This window comes from Chelon labrosus (genome assembly GCF_963514085.1).
Source record: "Chelon labrosus genome assembly, chromosome: 7".
NCBI classification, from domain to species: domain Eukaryota; kingdom Metazoa; phylum Chordata; class Actinopteri; order Mugiliformes; family Mugilidae; genus Chelon; species Chelon labrosus.
The window spans coordinates 6680277-6699562 of NC_140343.1; the positions used below are offsets into that span (position 1 = coordinate 6680277).

Sequence of the window (19286 nt, forward strand, 5' to 3'; positions counted from 1 at the left end):
GAGATGCTAACGGTTTCTGCTAGGCTAGGTAGCTAGGTAGATTTAGCTTCGCATTTTCAGCGCAAGCTAACGGATAAGGTAATGGAAGAAACTGAAATATTCTATATGTTGTATATGTCTAAGTACTGAAATGTATTAAAAGTTTATGGAACTAGACTGTAACTTTATAACGTGTACTTTTAAATGTTTTTTAATTATTATAACGCATGTTTTTACATATCACGTTGACCACATAGCGAAACTAAATTACTTGCTCTGCTCTAATTTCTATGTGACTTAACTGTCTCAGTAAAGAGTTACCATTATGACACATATAGACATGCACCTGTGCAATACACACAGTACCAAGCCAGCGAACGGGGTAGTAACACTCCGACTCCCCTACACTACACACTCACGAACACACTACCCCCACCTCACCGGCTGCAGCTGCTTCCTTGGAGTCGCAGATCTGGCAGCCAGTCAGCAGGATCCCGCTGAATCAAGTCCTCCATGAAGAGGCAAAACTCAACCGGGGAGGAAAACGTGTTCCTCCACAATACAAGCATGGACATTAACTTTCTTTTTCAGTTCCATCAACAACAAAATAGATTGAATGCACTGTGTACTGTCTAGCATGTGTACGTGCGAAGACAAAATAAAAAAAGTGACCAAACAAAATTGTGTGGTGCACGGCGCAGGTGTAAAATATGAATGTAAATATCTTTATGCAGATCCATAGTGAGTATTTTTGTGTTCTTTGCATGATATTTGTGCAAAATGTACAAATTAATTGCCTAAAATGCCAAGAAGTGTATTGAGTTGCGCTGCAAAACACTTTGAATGTATTGTTGTGTGTACTTTGAATGAAATAACCAGAAAAGTCTTACAGATCTAGATCATAAACGTCAGATTGAATTTTCTTGTGCCCCCAAAACTCCTGCAAACCTTTATTTTGAAAGTCCCAACCGCCGGATGTTTCCAATTTTTTCTGCAGCGGCGAAGTTGACATGAAACTGCAGCTCTGGATCTGGAAGTGGAAGCTGTTGAGTCTCCTCAGTGCACCGCCGGCGCCGCCTCCTCTCCGCTCCGCTCCGCTGCTGAGGACAGAGGACAGACTTGCAGCGGAAACTTCTGCAAAGGGACACGAAGGAAGGTAGGACTGCTAGCCCCGGCTACATAGCCCTACTCTTCTCTCTGCTTTCATGCACAGCTCTGGAAGAAAACGGCCCCTGACATGATGCTGGCAGGAGGCTGTTCTCAACTCTTGCTCCCCTCTCCTTCCTCCAGAAATATCCCTGCAAGAGAGAATGTCGCCCTAATTTAGTCATTTAGCTGTACTGTAATAAGATCATGAGATGCACCTGTGTGGACTTAATGTTGTCTTTTGGCATTTTAGTTGTTCCTAAATTCTTACTTCTCCTCAAAGAGCTCTGCTTACGGTTCAGATCTCCTCATTGGCTGATGACAGGGAAGTCAATGTTTGTGTGTGTGTGTGTGTGTGTGTGTGTGCCGGTGAATGGATGATGTGGCTGTCAGCAGACATCATGTACATTAAGTGAAGTGTGGTGGGATTGAGCCTTTACTGTTTCTCCTTGCTGCAAATTCTGCAACAAACATTAGAAAATATTATACTATTATAACATTTTTTAGAGAGCGTTTATCTCCCCTTGATTACAAAGGAAAAACCGTAATAGTTAGACACACAGATGTGCAGTAATTATCCATTTGACATGCAGATACTTGTGTGCTAATTTGCGGTCTTTCAATGAAGCGGCCAAATGATAGATGAGTCATTTAGTTTACTGCCTTTGCAGAAATCTGCAGGCTTACATTGTTGGATTCTTGTTCATTATGCATGCGGTGGTGGCTGCACGTTTTTGAGTTTTCACCATCAGCCAAACCGGCACACTAGAAATCCAACATTTCCTTTCCAGTGTTATGTTATTTGTGTTCAAATTCCAACTGTAAATGTCTGTGTGAAACTCGTTAGGATCATTTTTTGGTCATATAAAGTCCTTTAATTTATGTGGCACTGAAAGCAAAATTGCTTATATTGACATTAACAGAGAAATTATATTTAAACAGAATCAAAAGACTGCAAACTTACTGATACCAATTAGTCATACTGGATCTGTGCATGCCTAATGTTGCACCCTTTTCCAAACCCGCACGCATGCACAAGTTTAATCTGCATTGCATCAAGTATTTGTGTGAATTTAAGTGTGTTTCAGTGATAGATGAATGTGTTTTATCCAATAATGACAGACGTTTCTCATACCCCATCAAAAAGATTCGCTTTTTCTATTTGTGTTGTATGTCAGTAATGGTCTTCTCGGTGCTGGCAGTCCTAAAGCAGATTAAGAATATGCACAGACACGAATATGATAAAAGAGCAGAAAGAGAAAATCTTCCACTTCCATCTGTGCTCTGTTCCCAGTGCCGCTGGCTGACTCACTTGGTGTCGAGTCAGCTCTCTCTCTCACTAAATATTGTTTCAGACTCGAGAGGCACATTTTCAGAGTGAGGGGAGCACATCCGAGGTTCTCCGGCCTGTTTATGTTCCCACTTTTCATCTGCACACTGTTTATTTGGGGGAATTGGGAAAGGAATGCCTGCCTCTTTCTCTTTCTGTCTTTGTACCAGACAGAGAGTTTAGTCTGAGATATATCCCCCGGTCCTTTCTATCACCTGTTCATGGTTTCACATGGAGACCTGAATCCTGAAGCTTTCTCTTTTTCTTTTTTTTTTTTTTTTTTTTTTTTCCCCCATTGAGGGAGCAGTTGCTGCTGAGGCAGACTGAAACGCTCCGTCTGACTTGTGACATTCGTCTTACGAGCTATTTGATCCCACAGCCTCATGGTCTTATTAGAAAAGAGAAGCCGCCAGTGCCAGTTTAATGAAATAATAAACTGCACCTAAAGCTGATTCATGAGCTACTCCCTGATCAAAGAGGAGACAGTGTGTGTGAAGGAGAGAGAGAGAGAGGGAGAGAGGGAGAGTGGGGGAGTGTTCAACTTGAAGCTAAGCTGAGGGACACTTAGCATCTGTTCGCTGCACACAGACTTTACTTTGAGCCGGTCATATGGCTTTGATTAGCGTGCTAGTTTTCGGATAGCTCCACTCTCCCTGGCAACAGTTAGAGACAAGGACAGCATAGTTAACTCCAGTATTTAAAAGGAAAAAAAGACCCTTCACTGTACATCCCTTACAGCACACGAGAAGTGGCGCTCGCAAACGAGACGACAATATGAATAAAGTGACGTGTCAAAATGCTCCAGGGTCCATTGGCTTGATTACAAATTTCGCCCACCCTTAAATTCCCACCTAATTATCCCGAGTGGTCCAACTTCTCTCCCTCTCTTGTTAACAACAACTCCTTTCTTCTCCCCTCTTTCTTTCCTCTTTTGCAAATTGTGATAGCAGTTTGGAAGCTGTGTGGCCTGTCTGCAGCTCGGACCACTTTCCCTCTTGGCCCGCGAGTGCTGCTATACGCTCGATATTTTCGCCGCTCATCCAAGCCAAACACAGAGCCGAGAGTCGGTGTATGTGCTCACTTGGCCCGCTGACAAACATACGTTTTTTATTTTTCCAAAAAATGATACAGCCCAGAGGGAAAGTTTTGCACAACAGACCGCAGAAGATGTACAACGCCATCACCTCTGCGAGACAGCTTACTCTCAATTTAGCTTTATTTCTGTGTGGTTTATAATGGGGTAATAATTTACCAGGAAAACTGTGCAAGGCGGTGCATGCATGTTGTGTGGGGATTTTTTTTTTCTTATTTTTTCTCGAAGGCTATCCACAAATCTTTTTAAAGGAGCTTTACTTAAAAAGCACCAAGGGACAGCGCTGGTGGGGGTCCTATCCCTCCCGCTCTCTCTGGTTTAAATAAACAATAGAAGAGTTAGTGGTAATGAAAAGCACTTGATATCAAGCTGCAAGTTTAATAACCCTACAATAAATCGAGAGCGGGAGCAGAAGAAGTAATGAAAATGGAGGGGAGTTTGGCTCGTGCAGGAAATGACTGGGAGAAGGCCGGAGGGAGGGGAAGAGAGAAAGACTTTTAGTTGTTCCACATATGAGGGAAGCTGCAACGGTACAAAGACCCCTCAGTGTTTTTAAAGCAAGCTCTCTTTTTACTGTACCTGCCCATTGCTGTTTGAAATGAAACGGGAGGAACATTAAGGCTCTTTTCAGCCCATTCCTCCACACTCAGTTTAAAGTATTAACGCTCAAGAATGGCTCTCCCAGCTGGCTTGAATAGCTTACACTCTTGCTGTCTCTCTTTCTTTCCCCCTCGGGTTTTGCACTTGTTTTTTTTTCCTCTTCTTTTCAGGAGGCAACTTGTTCCCCCTGCTCTCGTCACCAAAAGGTTTCCCATCTGCCTCCGATTACCTTTGGCTGCAGTTGGTTAGCCGCCAGCCATCTGGGCCAGTGTGGCGTCTCCGCTCGCTCTTCTCTCCCCAGACGGCTCTGAGGGAGGGATGGAGGGGAGGTAGGGGGGGGGGGGATAGGCTGGGACAAGAGTGAACTGGGTGGGCAGACTTTACTGGAGGATAGCAAGGCTTGGGTTTTAGCTGACACTGCAATCTGAAGTCAGGAAACTCACGTCGAAGAGAAGGGCACCCATGAATATGTGACTGGTCTGTTTTTGTATTGGGTACTCTGGGTCTGAAGAAGTCGTTTTTCTTTGTTATTACAGAGCAGACTTGCTCTATGTTGGTCTCAGATAAAAAAAATAAAAAAAAATAAAAAAGCTATAGTGCTCAACTGAAAAGGAACTTAGAGTTTATTTATAGAGCAGGACAGCCAAATTAGCAATGTGGAAAATCAACAAAATTCCTTTCAGCATGATTTAAATTTGTGGTGTCTGGCTGAACCGTTACCTCCTAGTGATAGTCTGGATGCAGCCTCTCTAGTCTGTCTAGTCTTTAGCTAGTCTTTATTCAGTCTTTTTCTTACTCCCGATCCTTTGCTGAAAATGGCCTCGTTCATTTACTATATGCAGATGCAGAACTATATGCAGAACTGTCCAGGTATCTGTATGAGGTGAACAAGTTGCATAAAACCTTTTGTCATCAAGCAACAGCTCCCAACATAAAAGTGCTAAAACATGCAGTACCTTGAATGACCACTTGAAGGTGGTTTCAAAAGTGAGTAAATCCCCACAGACCTCTATGATAAAATGACCAACGTTACAGCAGAAATAAAGATGTTTTCAGTCTCTATCGCTAATTTCCCTATTCTTGACACCGTACTGGAGATACACTTTTGTAAAACTCACTCATTTAAAAGATATCAAGCCTTAACGTTATGCATTGTTAGGGGCGTAACAGGTGGGTTTTGTCACAGGCTGCTCGCAGTCAGCCGAAACATAACCCACCTGCCTCAGCTCCACCTCTTTGACCATTTTTAGAGTGGCCATGAGTTATGCAGAGCCTGCCAAGATGGCAGAGCCCGGAGCCACAACACTGAGCTTAAAAACTGCTCTCCGGTAAATCAAATGGGTGAAGAGGGTTCATCCTTGTTTAAACCTATATATACAGTCACTGGGTGCAGTGTAAAGGTGTGTGTGTGCTGTACTTTTTTAGAATCGGATGTCCAAATATGTTCTGTAATAATCCATTGTCATTATCTATTACTGCTGATCCTCTTTTGGGTCACGGGAGGGCAGGGGCCTGTCCCAGTTGTCTTTAGGCAAGATGTACACCCTTGACAAGTCGCCCGTCTATCATAGGACTAAAACAGAAAGATAAAGAACCATTCACACTCACATGTGCCTATAGCCAAATTAACCTGACATAGTTGTGTGAGAAAGACAGAACACACAGAGAAACTGAACAACAAACTATGCACAGAAACACTTGGACTAACCACAGCTACTCTACAACTACTTTGCCCAAAAACTTCACCTCAGACCTGCACAGATACAGTCCAAATGCCACAAAACACACTCTGAAACATTTTCCGGGACAAGGATTTGGCCCAAGACACTTGGGCTCACTCATTTCCCATTAATTTCCTTTGGTAAACACTCTATGCCTAATAACTCCACAAGTAAAGCTCTGAGACACTTGCAACCAGGGTCTGCCTGCCATGATTCCACCACTTGCTTTCCAACGCTGCCACTCTCTATCACCAGAAACCAAAACCAAAACCAGAACTGTAAAGTGTCTCAGTTTGTATGTACGTTAAAAGAAAATTGGGTGATCCATGTCAAGGTTGCTTAAAAGTAACTACAATATGTGATGACGTGTTGTGTTGAATATTTTTAATCGGCCAGATATCAGTAGCACTCTTAGTATCAGTCAAGGTATGATTGTTATAGCTGTCTTTGTCTCAAATGTAAAAAATAAAGCTCCGCATAGGCACAGTTTCTTCATACATCAGTCAGCTACACAGGACGACAGCCAATTAGTAAGTCAGTCAGGCAGCCTGCCAGCAAATCACTCAGCCATACAACCAACCACCAGAGTCAGCCAGCATAGCGGTGATGGCAACCTGCTGCTCCTCTCAAATTGGCTCATTTTACCCCCAGACCCCGCTGACATAATACCCACGTCAAGCCCTGTTTGGGCATTAAGCACAGCTTTTTTACAAGATCAATGGCTTCCTTTGTGTTTGAACTCCTTCCGGTGGGAAGGCAGCTTAAAGTGTGGGTCCTCAGGGGCCCCAGGTTGTTGTCCCTGGTCATCAGAGTGAAAGACCGTGTGCTTGCCCCTGGCTAAAGCCAAGATTGATTATCTGAAAGAACAATAACAGGACTGGGGAGGTCCTTGAATATGAACTGGGTAGATTTGTCTTGTTAGACTGGGAACTGCATGGGTCAATGGGATCTCATGCTCTCTCTCTCTGTCTCTCTCTCCCTGTCTGTCTGCCTCCTCTTTGAGCCTAAATCTGTCCGTCCCCTCCCTTTCACTCCCTTTCCGGGCCTTCCTCCTGTAGTTACTGAACAGTTTCTCTCCCACAGGGCAGCTGAGAGGAGTGTGTGCCAGAAACTGCCGCTGAGCCCCTTGAGACGTCCGGCCAGGTGTTTTCTACGTCTATGAGGACTCCTCACCACTCGCCATCACCACTCGCTAACCGACACACTGTAGTAGCTGACTCAGCTCTTCCTGCAGCCATGGCCCAACAGAGCGCTGAGCTGTCCCACTGCTAGGCGACGGGGCATCCGAGAGGGCAGGAGACATGTTGGGACAGAGGCCCGGGGACCACTGCACTGAATTCTGTTACTATAGCAACTACTGTAGTAACCATGGAGATGCTATGGAGGACTGGTCTGGTCTGCACTGTCATGGTTGTCATGGTTGCCGCCGAGGTCGCAGGAGGTCACAGAGATGAGTTTGCCCAGTCACAAGGTGAGTTAAACCTGTGTAGGGTCAGGACGTGATTTAATGATTATCTCAGTTTGAACAATATCAGAGGAGACAGTGCGGATAAAATATAAAATTATGGTATATTTCATTTTATATCAAAACATATTAACATAAAGTTCTTTAAAAGGTAAAATAACAGAAACACGCCTGTTTTCAGCTAATACAGCAAATTATTAACAAATACAAATAAGCCGGTTTCTTGTAGCCACATCACTGGTAGTCACTTCCTGTGTGAACTTAGATCTCAACACTGTATCTACTACAAAATTACAGGAAACAAAACAGTATCAGACTGGTCTATATTCTTTCTTTTCTTTTTTAAATACTGTTTTTATTGAGGGGAATTGCAATACAAACAGTACAAATACACATTCCCACACCTTGTTTTATGGTTTTGACAACAAAACTACTTAACATATCTCTGTACAAAATGAATTTACACACATTTTTATATCACACTCATACAGCTAATGTCACATGATGGATTAAAAGCATAAATAGATAAAACATACAAAATAAATAAATACAAAACAAATGAATATATAAATAAATACATACATGAATAAGTAAACTAAAAACAATTTAAAGTAAAAGAAGAAAAAAGCTTCCCTTCAACTATACACCGATCAGCCACAACATTAAAACCACTGACAGTTGAAGTAAAAACATTAACCATCTTGTGACAATTCAGTGTTCTGCTGGGAAACTTTTGGACCTGGCATTCATTCATGTGGATGTTACTTATACATGTACCACCCACCTAGACCAGACCAGGCACCCCCACCCCATAGCAATGACACTCCTTGATGGCAGCAGCCATCCCCAGTAGGATGCAGCCTGACACAGGCACACACACAAAAACCTGAAGAACAGCACAAGGTGTTGACCTGGCCTCCAAATTCACTAGATCCCAAACTCATCAAGTATCTTGTGGGATGATCCACAGAGGCCCCTCCCCTCAAAGACTGCCCCACTGACAACACTCTGTTACCAGACACCACAGGACACCCTCAGAAGGCCCACGTCCATTCTCTGATGAGTCACAACTGGTTTAGAGATCCTCACAATATTAGGTCATAATGTAATGCCTGATCGGTGTAATACGCATTTAGTCAGCAGGCAGAGTTGACAAGGAATTGAAATAATTCATAAAAGGCCCCCTTTTTTGATTAAATTTATTGTCTGTGATCCTGGCTTTATAATGTGGCTTGCTTTAATTATTTTCAGTCTTTCAGAGTAGCATGACTTTAATATATTTTTTGGTCGAGGTGCCCAAAGTGAAATCTGTTTTTCGTTTGAGGAAAAAAACAAAAAAAAAAAACTTGTCAGTTCTGCCTAAGTTTAGAAATTCAAAACAAAACAGTTTTATGAGATTTATTTATTTTTTATTTTTTCATTTCTTTTTAAACTCATCATGTTTAGCTACAGCACAGTGTTCAGTTGAGAAAACGCTGACTGAAATGAGCTCGGGCAGGTCTCAGGTCTGACCTGCCGAGGCCTGCAGGTCTGGACTGTCTGAACTTGAACTATGTTTCCACAAATCATGCTGCTGTGGCCACATGTCCGCCTCCCTCACCCCCCTCACCTTCCTCACCTCCCTCACATCCCTCACCACACAGTCTCTCTCTCTCTCACACATTACACTGAACCTGTAGCAACATAAATCCGCCTAAAGACATAAATTCCCTGAGTGTCCATGTCTCATCACCCAGAACAAGGCTGTGATTGTGCATTTCCTAAACTTAACCTCTGACCCCTCACAGCCATCCGTCTCTAATAGTCTGCTACGCTACTTCCTTTAAACAGCCCACCTCTCAAATCATGACGTGGCTTATTCCCTCTGAGACTTAACACAGGAAATCAAATCTTTAAACGTGAACTAATTAGTGTTTTTCTAACAATAGATTTAGTGACTTTGTGTGAAGTAAAAGAAGTTACTGATGTTGACAAACCCCCAGTAGATCAGCCAGTTCTGCAGTTTCTTCGGCTATTCTGGAGCATCTTTCAGCTTGTTTTGAAATTCTTGCACGCAGCTTTAATTTTTTGGTCCACTCTCACCACTCTCATCAAACTTGTTTCCAGAAGGAGGCATCGTCTTCCAAAAACCTTGAACTAAACTTGAATAACCCACTGTACACTTCCTGCCCAGCACCAACAGACAAGGCAGAGCAGTTAAATAGCCGGCTATTACCACCGGAGTTGGTGGAGACCAAAAACAGAACAAAAAGAAGAGCTAATATTGATTAAGTAGACAGAGACGTGACTTTTCCACAGTGTTGAAATAGAATAAGGGGCGGCTTTGCTAATAAAAGTAGTTATCTTCAGTTATCAGACATGTTTTTATTTTGTTGTAAACAATGTGAACACAACACAACATTCACAAAACAAGAACATCTTGGGAATACATACAGCAGTTTTATTTTTATACTTAAGCACTTTTTTCTTTGTCTGTTCTTTCTGGACTCTTATCCAGGGCTTAACAATAATATTAATAATAATATTTTTAATCCAACCCACTAAAACAGCAAATTTAATGAGAAATGAACGATGCATGCAAATTTCTCTCTTGTGTTGCTTGTTCATTTGGCGTTTACAGTATATTTTGCACAAGCACACATGGTACAGCTGGAACATATAAAAAATTTAACGTTTAAAGCTAATGAGTCCAACACTCAGTTTTCTTGTGTTTCCCATGAGGGTTCCTGCTGATGAACTTTACTGTTGTCCCTGAATTCACCATCTCCAACTTGTACGCCAAGCTGCATCTGTAAGATCACCCAAACACTAAGCCCAGATGAGATATTTTAGCATTTAACTGCAAACAATTGCTGCTAATAACAGTCTCCAGTTCCCTGGCAAGGCTTTCCGCAAGATTTTGGAACAGCTGCAGGGATTTGATCCCATTCAGCCGCAAGAGCATTAGTGGAGTCAGGCACTGATGTTGGACGATAAGACCTGGCCCACGGTCGGCATTCCTGTTCATTCAAAAGGTGTTGGATGGGGTTAAGGACGGGACTACGGACAACTTCTTCCACACCAAACTTTGGAGACCATGGAAGCGGGTATTTAGAAATAGAGAAGGATCTTCTCCAGATTGAAGCAAGAATAATGGGGACAACTCTTAGGAAAAACAAGATTAGATTTAATTCAAAATGCAGAAGGAGCAGCCTCCCAAAAACATGCATGTGTCTACTTTTACCACTCTGTTACCTGCAGTTTCTTATTTTTCAAATCCTGAGAAGTGGTCTCATACCAAAAGGATACAGGTCTGTAGATGCCGAGGTGTGTATTTATCACTTCCCTACATGGATCAGCCAGACTACATGCAGGAGAAAGAAAGATAAACAATAAAACTGAGAGTGAGTTCTCTGTTTCTGACGCACATTAAATCTTTCCATGGCTTCTAACGAGATTCTTATCAGCATCATAGACTCGACACTCACACGTTACACCGGATAATTACAGATTCTTCCTGCTCTTGTAGTTTTTGATTCAAGAGAGGTGAGGTGCCCTGGAGGTGTGTCTCGCCTGCAGGGAGAGGCACTTTTCCATCCACAGTACTTCCTTCCACTATTTTCATTTGGCGATAACAGAACCAGGGACATATTTATCAGCACAGACCCTACTGTATGTGGCCGTGTTGCTTAGGGTGTTTTCTCCTGTTAAATTTAGCAAATTTCCACCGTGGCTTTGATCTCTGTTTGAATGTATAGGCCGCATTTTTTGCGCAACTAGGTACTACTGTGTGGCTCCTATGGCCTAAATTTGCTGCCTATTAAGAGGTGAAACATCAGATATGGGTGTGCTAGTTTTCTTTTAAGTCATTAAACCAGATGGCTGCCAAAAAAAGAAGTTTAGATGAACAGAAATGATTAAGAACACTTCTGAAAGTCTTTAATAAAGGTTGTTTTGAGCTCCTAAAATCAAACTTTGCATATTAAACAATCGAGTGTCTGCATCTTAAAAATATTCTGTACATGAAAACAACCCCATAATACCTACATGTGTCTTGTTTCCTTTGTGGCGTGGACAGACTTTCTGTGGGAACCGCTTGGAAATCCCGTGGAGAAAGCCTTCTAACCTTTATTTCAAACTGCAGGCTAATTTGTTTGGCTGGTTTTCATTACAGTTTATTCTGTGTGAGGTCTCATTAATTTCTACCATGGAGGTAACTCATATTTACTTTATTAACACCCTGCATTCATTTTCTCTCCAGGAGCTTTTCCTGTGCTTCAAAAGTAATGGCGGTACCACCTGCCTTATTACTTGGTGTGGTTTGTGAGAGCAGGATGGATGTGTTGTGGAAAACAGCTCAGGGTTCATAGGGAGGCAACGCTTTTGAGGAAGTTTGAGAAACAGAGCTCATGTCCACGTCCACTGTGGGTTTCCATCAACCAAGTCCATTGTATTTCATTTGAGGTGGTCATTAGGATGATTTCCTGGCTTTAGATTTCCTGATAACTTCCAAGTGATTTTGTCTTAATGTCTTTCTGTTTTTCCTAAAAGGCAAAATCATAATCATAATGATTAGTAATTAAAATGATAGATAGCGTTCAGCTTTTTTTTTTTTTAATGGATAATGAATGTCATTCATAAAGCCACTTAAGCTTTCCAATGTTCTCCGTTTTATGTGATTATAAATTGTCAGTTTGCACAACTGTGATTAGACCTCTTGACAGTTTTCTGAGCGTGATCATTTAATGAAACAATGACAGTCTGGAACTGAAACTTGAGTTTTTAATCTAGGATTTTTAAAATGTAAGCGTCACATGTAAAACATTTCTGTCGGCTGAATAGATGTTCAAACTTTAGGCTTAAGAGCTGACTTCAGAGTTGACAGTATTATCCGACCTTGTTTTCAAATAGATCTGTGTTGTATAGTCATTAATTAAAAGCTAATTTATTCGCTCAGTTATGCACATAAAACACCAGTGGGGTCTTGTTGATTGTCATTTTTATGTAATGCCGTAATTCCAGGAATACCGCCTCAATGTGTAGGCCAAATAAGAGAACTGTTCACTTGTGGGTTTCTTTTTGTTTGTTTGTTTTTATGACAGAAATAACATTGAAAAGGCTCACACAGTAATTACATAATTTTAAGTGTTTGTATTTGTTAATGCCAGGTCTGAACTTGCTTTGAAGTGAAACTAACTGCCTCTTGGACAAGTATTTTGTGGCGGGAAGTTGGTCTGGCGTCGCTCCATTGAGAACTGATTATTCTCTGGCAAAGATCTACTGGGTCAATCAGATTGTTTGGGTGGGCTTTATGTGGTGATGGACAGAGGTTTAACAGCGATGTGGTCATACACAAAATCTAAGCTCTGTTGAGTTGAATTTAGTCGCAGCAAAATTACTCTGATTGGTTTGATTGGTTGTTGGAATATCCAATTGCATGCAGGCATATTCTTTTCTTTGAATCGGTTGAAAAACGGCCAATAATGAAATCCAAATGAAGTGTTACCAGACTCATATTTTGATAAGAATTGAGTTTGGTTATGTCAGGTTAGGGCAGAACAGACAAAAAGAGTTTGAACATTTCAGTGGAAAGAACACAACTGCAGATAAAGACCGATAAGGCCATTAACAGCAGGTGTGTAGTTGGGTGTGGTAATGAGGAAAGGTGGGAACACACTGCTGGACAGTTTCTAAGATAACAGGGGTGAAAAAAAGGTCAAAGTGTTCCTTTAGTCTAAATCCAAACTGTAACTGCAGTCTTTAAAGTGTCTTTTCCCAGTGCAGATTTCACAGCTTTACAATTGCTCCCAGTAAAAACTTTACAGCTCCATCCCGCCTTCTTGAACCCATACTGGATGTATGTTTTTGCCAGAGCGATGATGGAAGAACATTGAACATAAAATTAAAATGCAGAAAAGGCTGACTCATTCAGAATATTTGAAAGCATTGCCAGTTTTTGTTCTCTCAATTTAAATCATGCGAACTCCAAACATATTCTGTACCAACCTTCCCATGTCGAGAACACAGTGAAGGCAGCATTTGTTATTGTTCCTGCTGTTTGTTCAGAGCTACTGTATCTGCTGACTACGGACTGAATCTCCCGAGTCCAGAGCTTTCCAAGTCTGTACCAGGGAACTCTGATCTTGGGGTATTTACTCTTGTGTGGGAATGGGCTGCTCCTCTGGCAACCAAGACCAAACGTTTGATGAAAACTGCGGACTCATTTGCCGATGACCTTTGCCTGTTGGTTAGCTGACGTTTGCTGTTTGGAAGCTGTGCGTGTTTGGACAATAAATCTCCACCAGTCCCCGGCACAGTCTGGGACAGACAGGAAGTATACGGTTTCAAGGTAACCATGGCAACATCCCTTTGGCCTCACGAAGGAGGGGGAAACTTGGAGCGGAGGGCCCTTGTCAGCAATGGACCAGAAAGTCTGCAAGGTTTGTCTTTGCCAGCTGGGTCAGCTAATAATAATAATAGATTATGTTTTTTTCTGTCTCTTTACTTTCTCTCTCTCCAGCTGCTTTCCTGTCCAGTCTGGGCCAGTATGAGATCGCCATCCCAGTGCGTGTCGGACCTAATGGCGAGACGCTGGACACAGAAACGACTCAACACCACCAAAGAAGAAGTAGACGCAGCACTGATGACAGGCTGCCTGACTCTGTATTATGCTTTTTTAAAATAGCTCTTCTTCTCACACCTCTAATGAAGCTGAACGTACTTACACATCTCATTCATATTTTGTGTTTCTCAGCTCTTCTACCAGTTGTCAACATCACGGAACAACTTCCTGCTGAATTTGACGCTGCAGGGAGGCCTGCTGTCTCGTCAGTTCAGGGTGGAGTACTGGAAGAGGGGTCGATTAGCCTGGAGTCACCCTTACTCTCCCCACTGCCACTATGTAGGACACCTCCAAGACCAACCGCACTCCAGTAAAGTGGCCCTGAGCAACTGTAACGGCCTGGTAAGACCGAAACCTCCCAGTTTAATCCACTAATACACTGAATGAGGCCAGCAGGAGCAGCAGCAGCGCTGGCTCAGCAAATACAAGATCAGAGGGGCTTGGTTCAAACATCAAAGCATGAAATTTTAACAAACTCTGAACCCTCAAGCCGGCCTTAATCTGTAGCCAAACCGACTAGTGTGGTCTTTTGCTCCTTTTGAACTTTATCTCAAAAGAAGGATTTATCCAAGAAGAGGCACTTTGATTTGTCATATTGTAGATTTGTATATCTACAGATAAATGACAAAGTGTATTAGACAATATCCAGACTAATATTCAGTGATGTTTGTTTGAGGCCGTGTATAGTCTTAAGGCCTGACACATGAAGCCGTCTGTTGGTGTTGGGCTGTGGGTGAGTGCCTGTGACCCTAGGATTTGTGGCGTGTATCGGAGCTGATTTGATCGGATCGGATGCTTAGATCGGCTCTTCCGACTGGGACGTCCCTGGTTCAAGCGCAACTTTTTTAGTCCAGATACAGGCGACGTGAGATGATATCACATTCATGGCCAGTAGTTCTTTGATGTCAGTTTGGTGGTAACCTTTAATTAAACCCTGGATGCTGACATGAACCCTGTTTACAAGCCAGAAAGTGGTCATTATAACGGCTGGTGATAATTCTGCAGACTGGTGGAAGTTTCCCCTCAAAGCCAGTGGCAGTAACATAGACTTCACCTGGAAAGTGTATAAGAATTATAAGAAGTCTGGGTGACCTTGCTGCTCGTCATTCCTCTGCCCTCTTTCCCACATTCCCTTTATCTCCGCCGTATCTGAATACAATTAAAATGCCAAGAAATTATCTTTAAGAGCAAATCATTAGGAGCAGGTCTCTTAAATCTGCCAGGGTGTTGTTGTGTTTCGTCAGACGACATGACAAGCAGTTCGTTTGAAGTTTGAAAACCTATAACTTGGATCAAGTTCCGGCACGCTGTCAAAGGCATCCTGGAAAATGTTGCATATTGTTAAGTCAAGCTGTAGTTAGTTAACCTCACAGCTTGCAAAAGTGGACATTTTAGCCCTTTAGAAAACATCAATTATGTTCCGTTTACCTTTCTAATAAAGCGTCTCTCGGCCCACAGCAACAGAGGACAGACATCTGTTTGTCGACGCCGCAGAGTTGGTTCTCATCTGAACCTCTTGACGTTTATTCACGTTGTATTCATAGCACCCTTTATCCGTGTATCCTCTCACTACAAACAGCAGGCCCCACAATAACAGTTGTATATACAGCTGAGGATTAGATGTGTTCACGAAGCGTTAATAAGCCGCACACGTAATTACTGTTGGTCAGACCAGCATGAGCACATTCACCAGCGAGCGGGCTGTGAGTCCAGAGGAGCATCACTAACTTTATTATGAGATTAAAGGCACTTTGAAAGCTGCCGCAGCCGGTCGAGAGGAGGAGGGGGGGTAATCACTCTGACCGAGGCCGGCACATCTGAGCAGAATCAAAGGAAGTGTTAGTGTATCGCTCTCTCTCTGTCTCACTGCCTAATTTTTCTCGCTCTCATTCACTCTTTCATGCTCTCACGTGTGCGTTTGTCTGTGTGTGTGTGTGTGTGTGTGTGTTGGGAGGGGTATGTTCATCGGGGTCCCACAGAGGACCCTGTGAGCGGAGACAGTCTGAACACAGAGAGACATGATGATCAAGTCTTTATTTCACTAAAAACGCTGTTGGATTCTCTCACTGTACATGTACACTGACTAATAATGGTTTGTTATTGTACATTTATGCTTGTGTTTATGCAGAGGAGCTTATTATATAGCTGAGAATACTATAATTATAGTCAGAAACCCCTATATTGTGAATAAGGAGGTTAAAAAAAACACTTACAGTCTTGTTTTTTGTTTAATTTCTACTAATGATGAAATAATCCAAATATACCATGTGCCAGACTACGACGAAGATGCTGATAATATTTTCATATAATACCTAAATTGGAATATTTGCTAGTAAATTAGAAAAAATGTGACGTAATAGGTTAAATAACTGTGCTAATGAGACATTACTATATGACTAAACCTTTTCTGAATGATTGATCTGTATTTTTTTAATCATGCTCATTTAGAATAAAACGTTAATTTAACTTTTAAATAAAGATTTGGTCAAGTTTATGATATTTGCATCGTGATGCAATTGTCATTTTATTTTATTCTATTCTATTCTATTCTTCAAATCTGTCTTTCTGCAGCAGGGGGTGATTGTTGCAGGGGGAGAGGAGTACCTGATTGAACCCCTTGTCTCACCAGATAACCAAACCAAGACGGAGAGGGGGGAGAGAGCAGAGGGGCGCCCCCATGTGGTTTACAAGCGGTCGTCGCTCCGTCATCAGTACAAGGGCCAGTCCTGTGGAGTCATCGGTGAGAGGGGAGATATTCTGGTCTTTTTAGAGGCAACGGCACGGTCTAGACTGGAGGAGTAAACATTTGCACACCAGCCAGAGGACTGTGGTTGTGTCTGAGGTCCCAGATGTGATTAGGCGTGACAGAGTCTGTGCAGCAGGGCGTTGCTGAAAATGCAAAAATATGTTTGAAAAAACATCTTCTGACAAATAAAAGTTTAAAAAAAAAAAGTTATATGGTAACACCGGGCTTTAATTCTGCTCTACATTTAAGTGTGCTCAGCAGTTTCTTTTTTACTCAAGACATTAATATATGTGCTCTCCATCAGATGAGAAGCCAATGAAAGGTGCATCATGGTGGCAGCGGACTCTGAAGACGCCTCCTCATCACGTCGGCCGTGGCCAGCTGCCTCTGAAGCGCTCAGTTAGCCGGGAGCGCTACGTGGAGACGCTAGTGGTGGCTGACAAGATGATGGTGGGTTACCATGGTCGCAGGGACATCGAGCAGTACATCCTGGCCGTCATGAATATTGTAAGTTTCACAACACAAAAGATGTACGTGCACATTGGATTAAAATTTCCCAGTTACTTTTCCTAGAACGTCCCTTTCTTCTTTTTTTTTTTTCATGCCAAGTTTCACAGTAGAATACAACAAACAAAACAGAGACATTTTGTTTTTGTATAGATCAACTCTTCTAAATTTTAGCAGCCATCCATCAGCCAGTTGCGGTTTGGTTAGTTGGCATCACACAAAACAAGGGAACAGCTTGGAGTCAACATTTTTGAGATTAAAGAAGTGTTGGAAAGAACAGAAATGTGTTCCACTGCTTGTCCAAGGAGGATTACTCAGATATAACCTCGTTAAAACTTTTATTTGTCAAAGAAACTCATTAAATTGAAACTAATTAGGCGTGCTTAGCTGCACGAATAATGTTTATTTGTCCAAGAGGAGGCCTCTATTTTAGTCCGACAAGCTTTGGTTGCATGTCATCGCCTGCACTATTTCTGTCAATGCGGATCTTTTCGCACAGTGTTAATCACTTTAAAATGTGTGCACACACATGTTAGGAATGTATTTAATGACGGGCTGGTTAGCAGACAAAGCTGGTTGCATCTGGAGTGTTACGTAATCAGAGAAGCTAGAAGTGTCTTTTAGTGGTGTGAAGCAAAACGGACCAAATTACACCAGACACCAGTAATAACTGGTGTCTGAGTGCAGCTGTAGTGCTAGTAGTTTTTATCCCTGTTGGTCCTTTGAGTCTAATAACTACTGGTACTCTCAGACTAGTGTATTTTAGCTTACAATGCACCATTTAGCCCCCTCTGCTTTGCCCTGCACTTAGCCCTTGTTGCACAAATTGGTCCTTTGCATTGATGGATTTGATTCTACAATGGCTCACTGTGACGACAGAACTGGACTGTGGTTGCCAAAAATATAACTTATATATCTTACAATGTATATATCTTGCATAGTCTATCTATCTATCTATCTATCTATCTTCTCTCAGCCGTTTTTAAGACTGGTCTTTTCTTGTTTCCCTGGAGGTCAGGTTGCCAAACTGTTCCAGGATTCTAGCCTGGGGAATGCAGTCAACATTGTGGTGACACGGCTCATCCTGCTCATGGAAGACCAGGTAAATTAACTCTGTCAACTACAGTATTATGTGCTGTAACAACCATCCTGTCTCCTCCCGACTCCTATGTCTCCTTGAGCTTGTCTTCATTTCCTCTCTGTCCAGACTCCGTCAGAGTCCTCCAGCCCCCAACATCTATGAGCTCCTTATTTGTGTCAAATTATTGGCTTTAGTGTCTTTTCCCCCCACCCCGACTATTCCCGGCGGGCTCTTAAGTGGCTCTTGTGAATGGCTGCTGCTGTAATGACAGGAACGAGAGGATGTGAGGAGGAAAGGAAGCGAGAGATGATTGAGGAAAGGAGGAAAAGTTTGGGAATGAGAGGAGTTTTGTACCTGTCAGACAGAGCAGCTTTGTGACCGTCCTGCTCGTGACTGTGGCGAACAGTGACCTCTCTGACCGCCGCTATGACGCACGTCCAGGGTGTAGAGAGTCTCAAAGTTAGATTTAGGCACTGATGTGTTTTACATCAGCGGTTTTGATGCGTTTTACATCAGCGTCTAAATCAGCTTCGCAGGAGGAGATGCAAAAACCCATATGTGCTGGATTAAAGGTACAAGAGAACACCATATGACTCTGTATTTACCAGATTCCTCATGGTCTGGTCTATAATGTGTTTACACTCGACGCTCTGTGGACTTTATCTCCACTTTGGTTCAAAGTAAAACAACTATGAGATAAACTGCTATGAAAGATTTTACAAACACTCATTTTACATTAATACTAGTTGTTACAACCCCCTTCTCGACAAAGTGGCCTCCTCAAACATAACACCTTCACTGAGGGAGATAAGTTGGTAAGATAATATATTAAACTTAGGTGATGAACATGCATCAATAGATCGGTTCATTTTCATCAGCTTATCCAAGGTCTATTGTGACGACAATAAGCTAAGCAAGGCTCCCTAGTTCCTCTTGATGTATCCCAAGGTGTAGCCAGGTTAGTAGATTCTGGGTCTACCCTCCAAGGAGCCAGGATTCATCCTTACCGGATACCCA

General features: G+C 42.4%; 1 protein-coding gene across 2 annotated transcripts in view; it reads left to right on the top strand.

Annotated features, from left to right (window-relative positions):
• The first annotated feature begins 1011 nt into the window (after positions 1-1011).
• The window catches only part of adamts10 (ADAM metallopeptidase with thrombospondin type 1 motif, 10), a 49138-nt gene continuing 30863 nt past the window's right edge, over positions 1012-19286 (top strand). For both annotated transcript variants that reach the window (XM_084547525.1, XM_084547526.1), the window contains exons 1-7: positions 1012-1135; positions 6953-7340; positions 13834-13976; positions 14068-14277; positions 16507-16675; positions 16986-17188; positions 18207-18290. In XM_084547525.1, the coding sequence (XP_084403651.1) occupies positions 7238-7340; positions 13834-13976; positions 14068-14277; positions 16507-16675; positions 16986-17188; positions 18207-18290 (912 nt within the window). In that variant the 5' untranslated portion in view covers positions 1012-1135; positions 6953-7237. The remainder of the gene's footprint in view (positions 1136-6952; positions 7341-13833; positions 13977-14067; positions 14278-16506; positions 16676-16985; positions 17189-18206; positions 18291-19286) is intronic.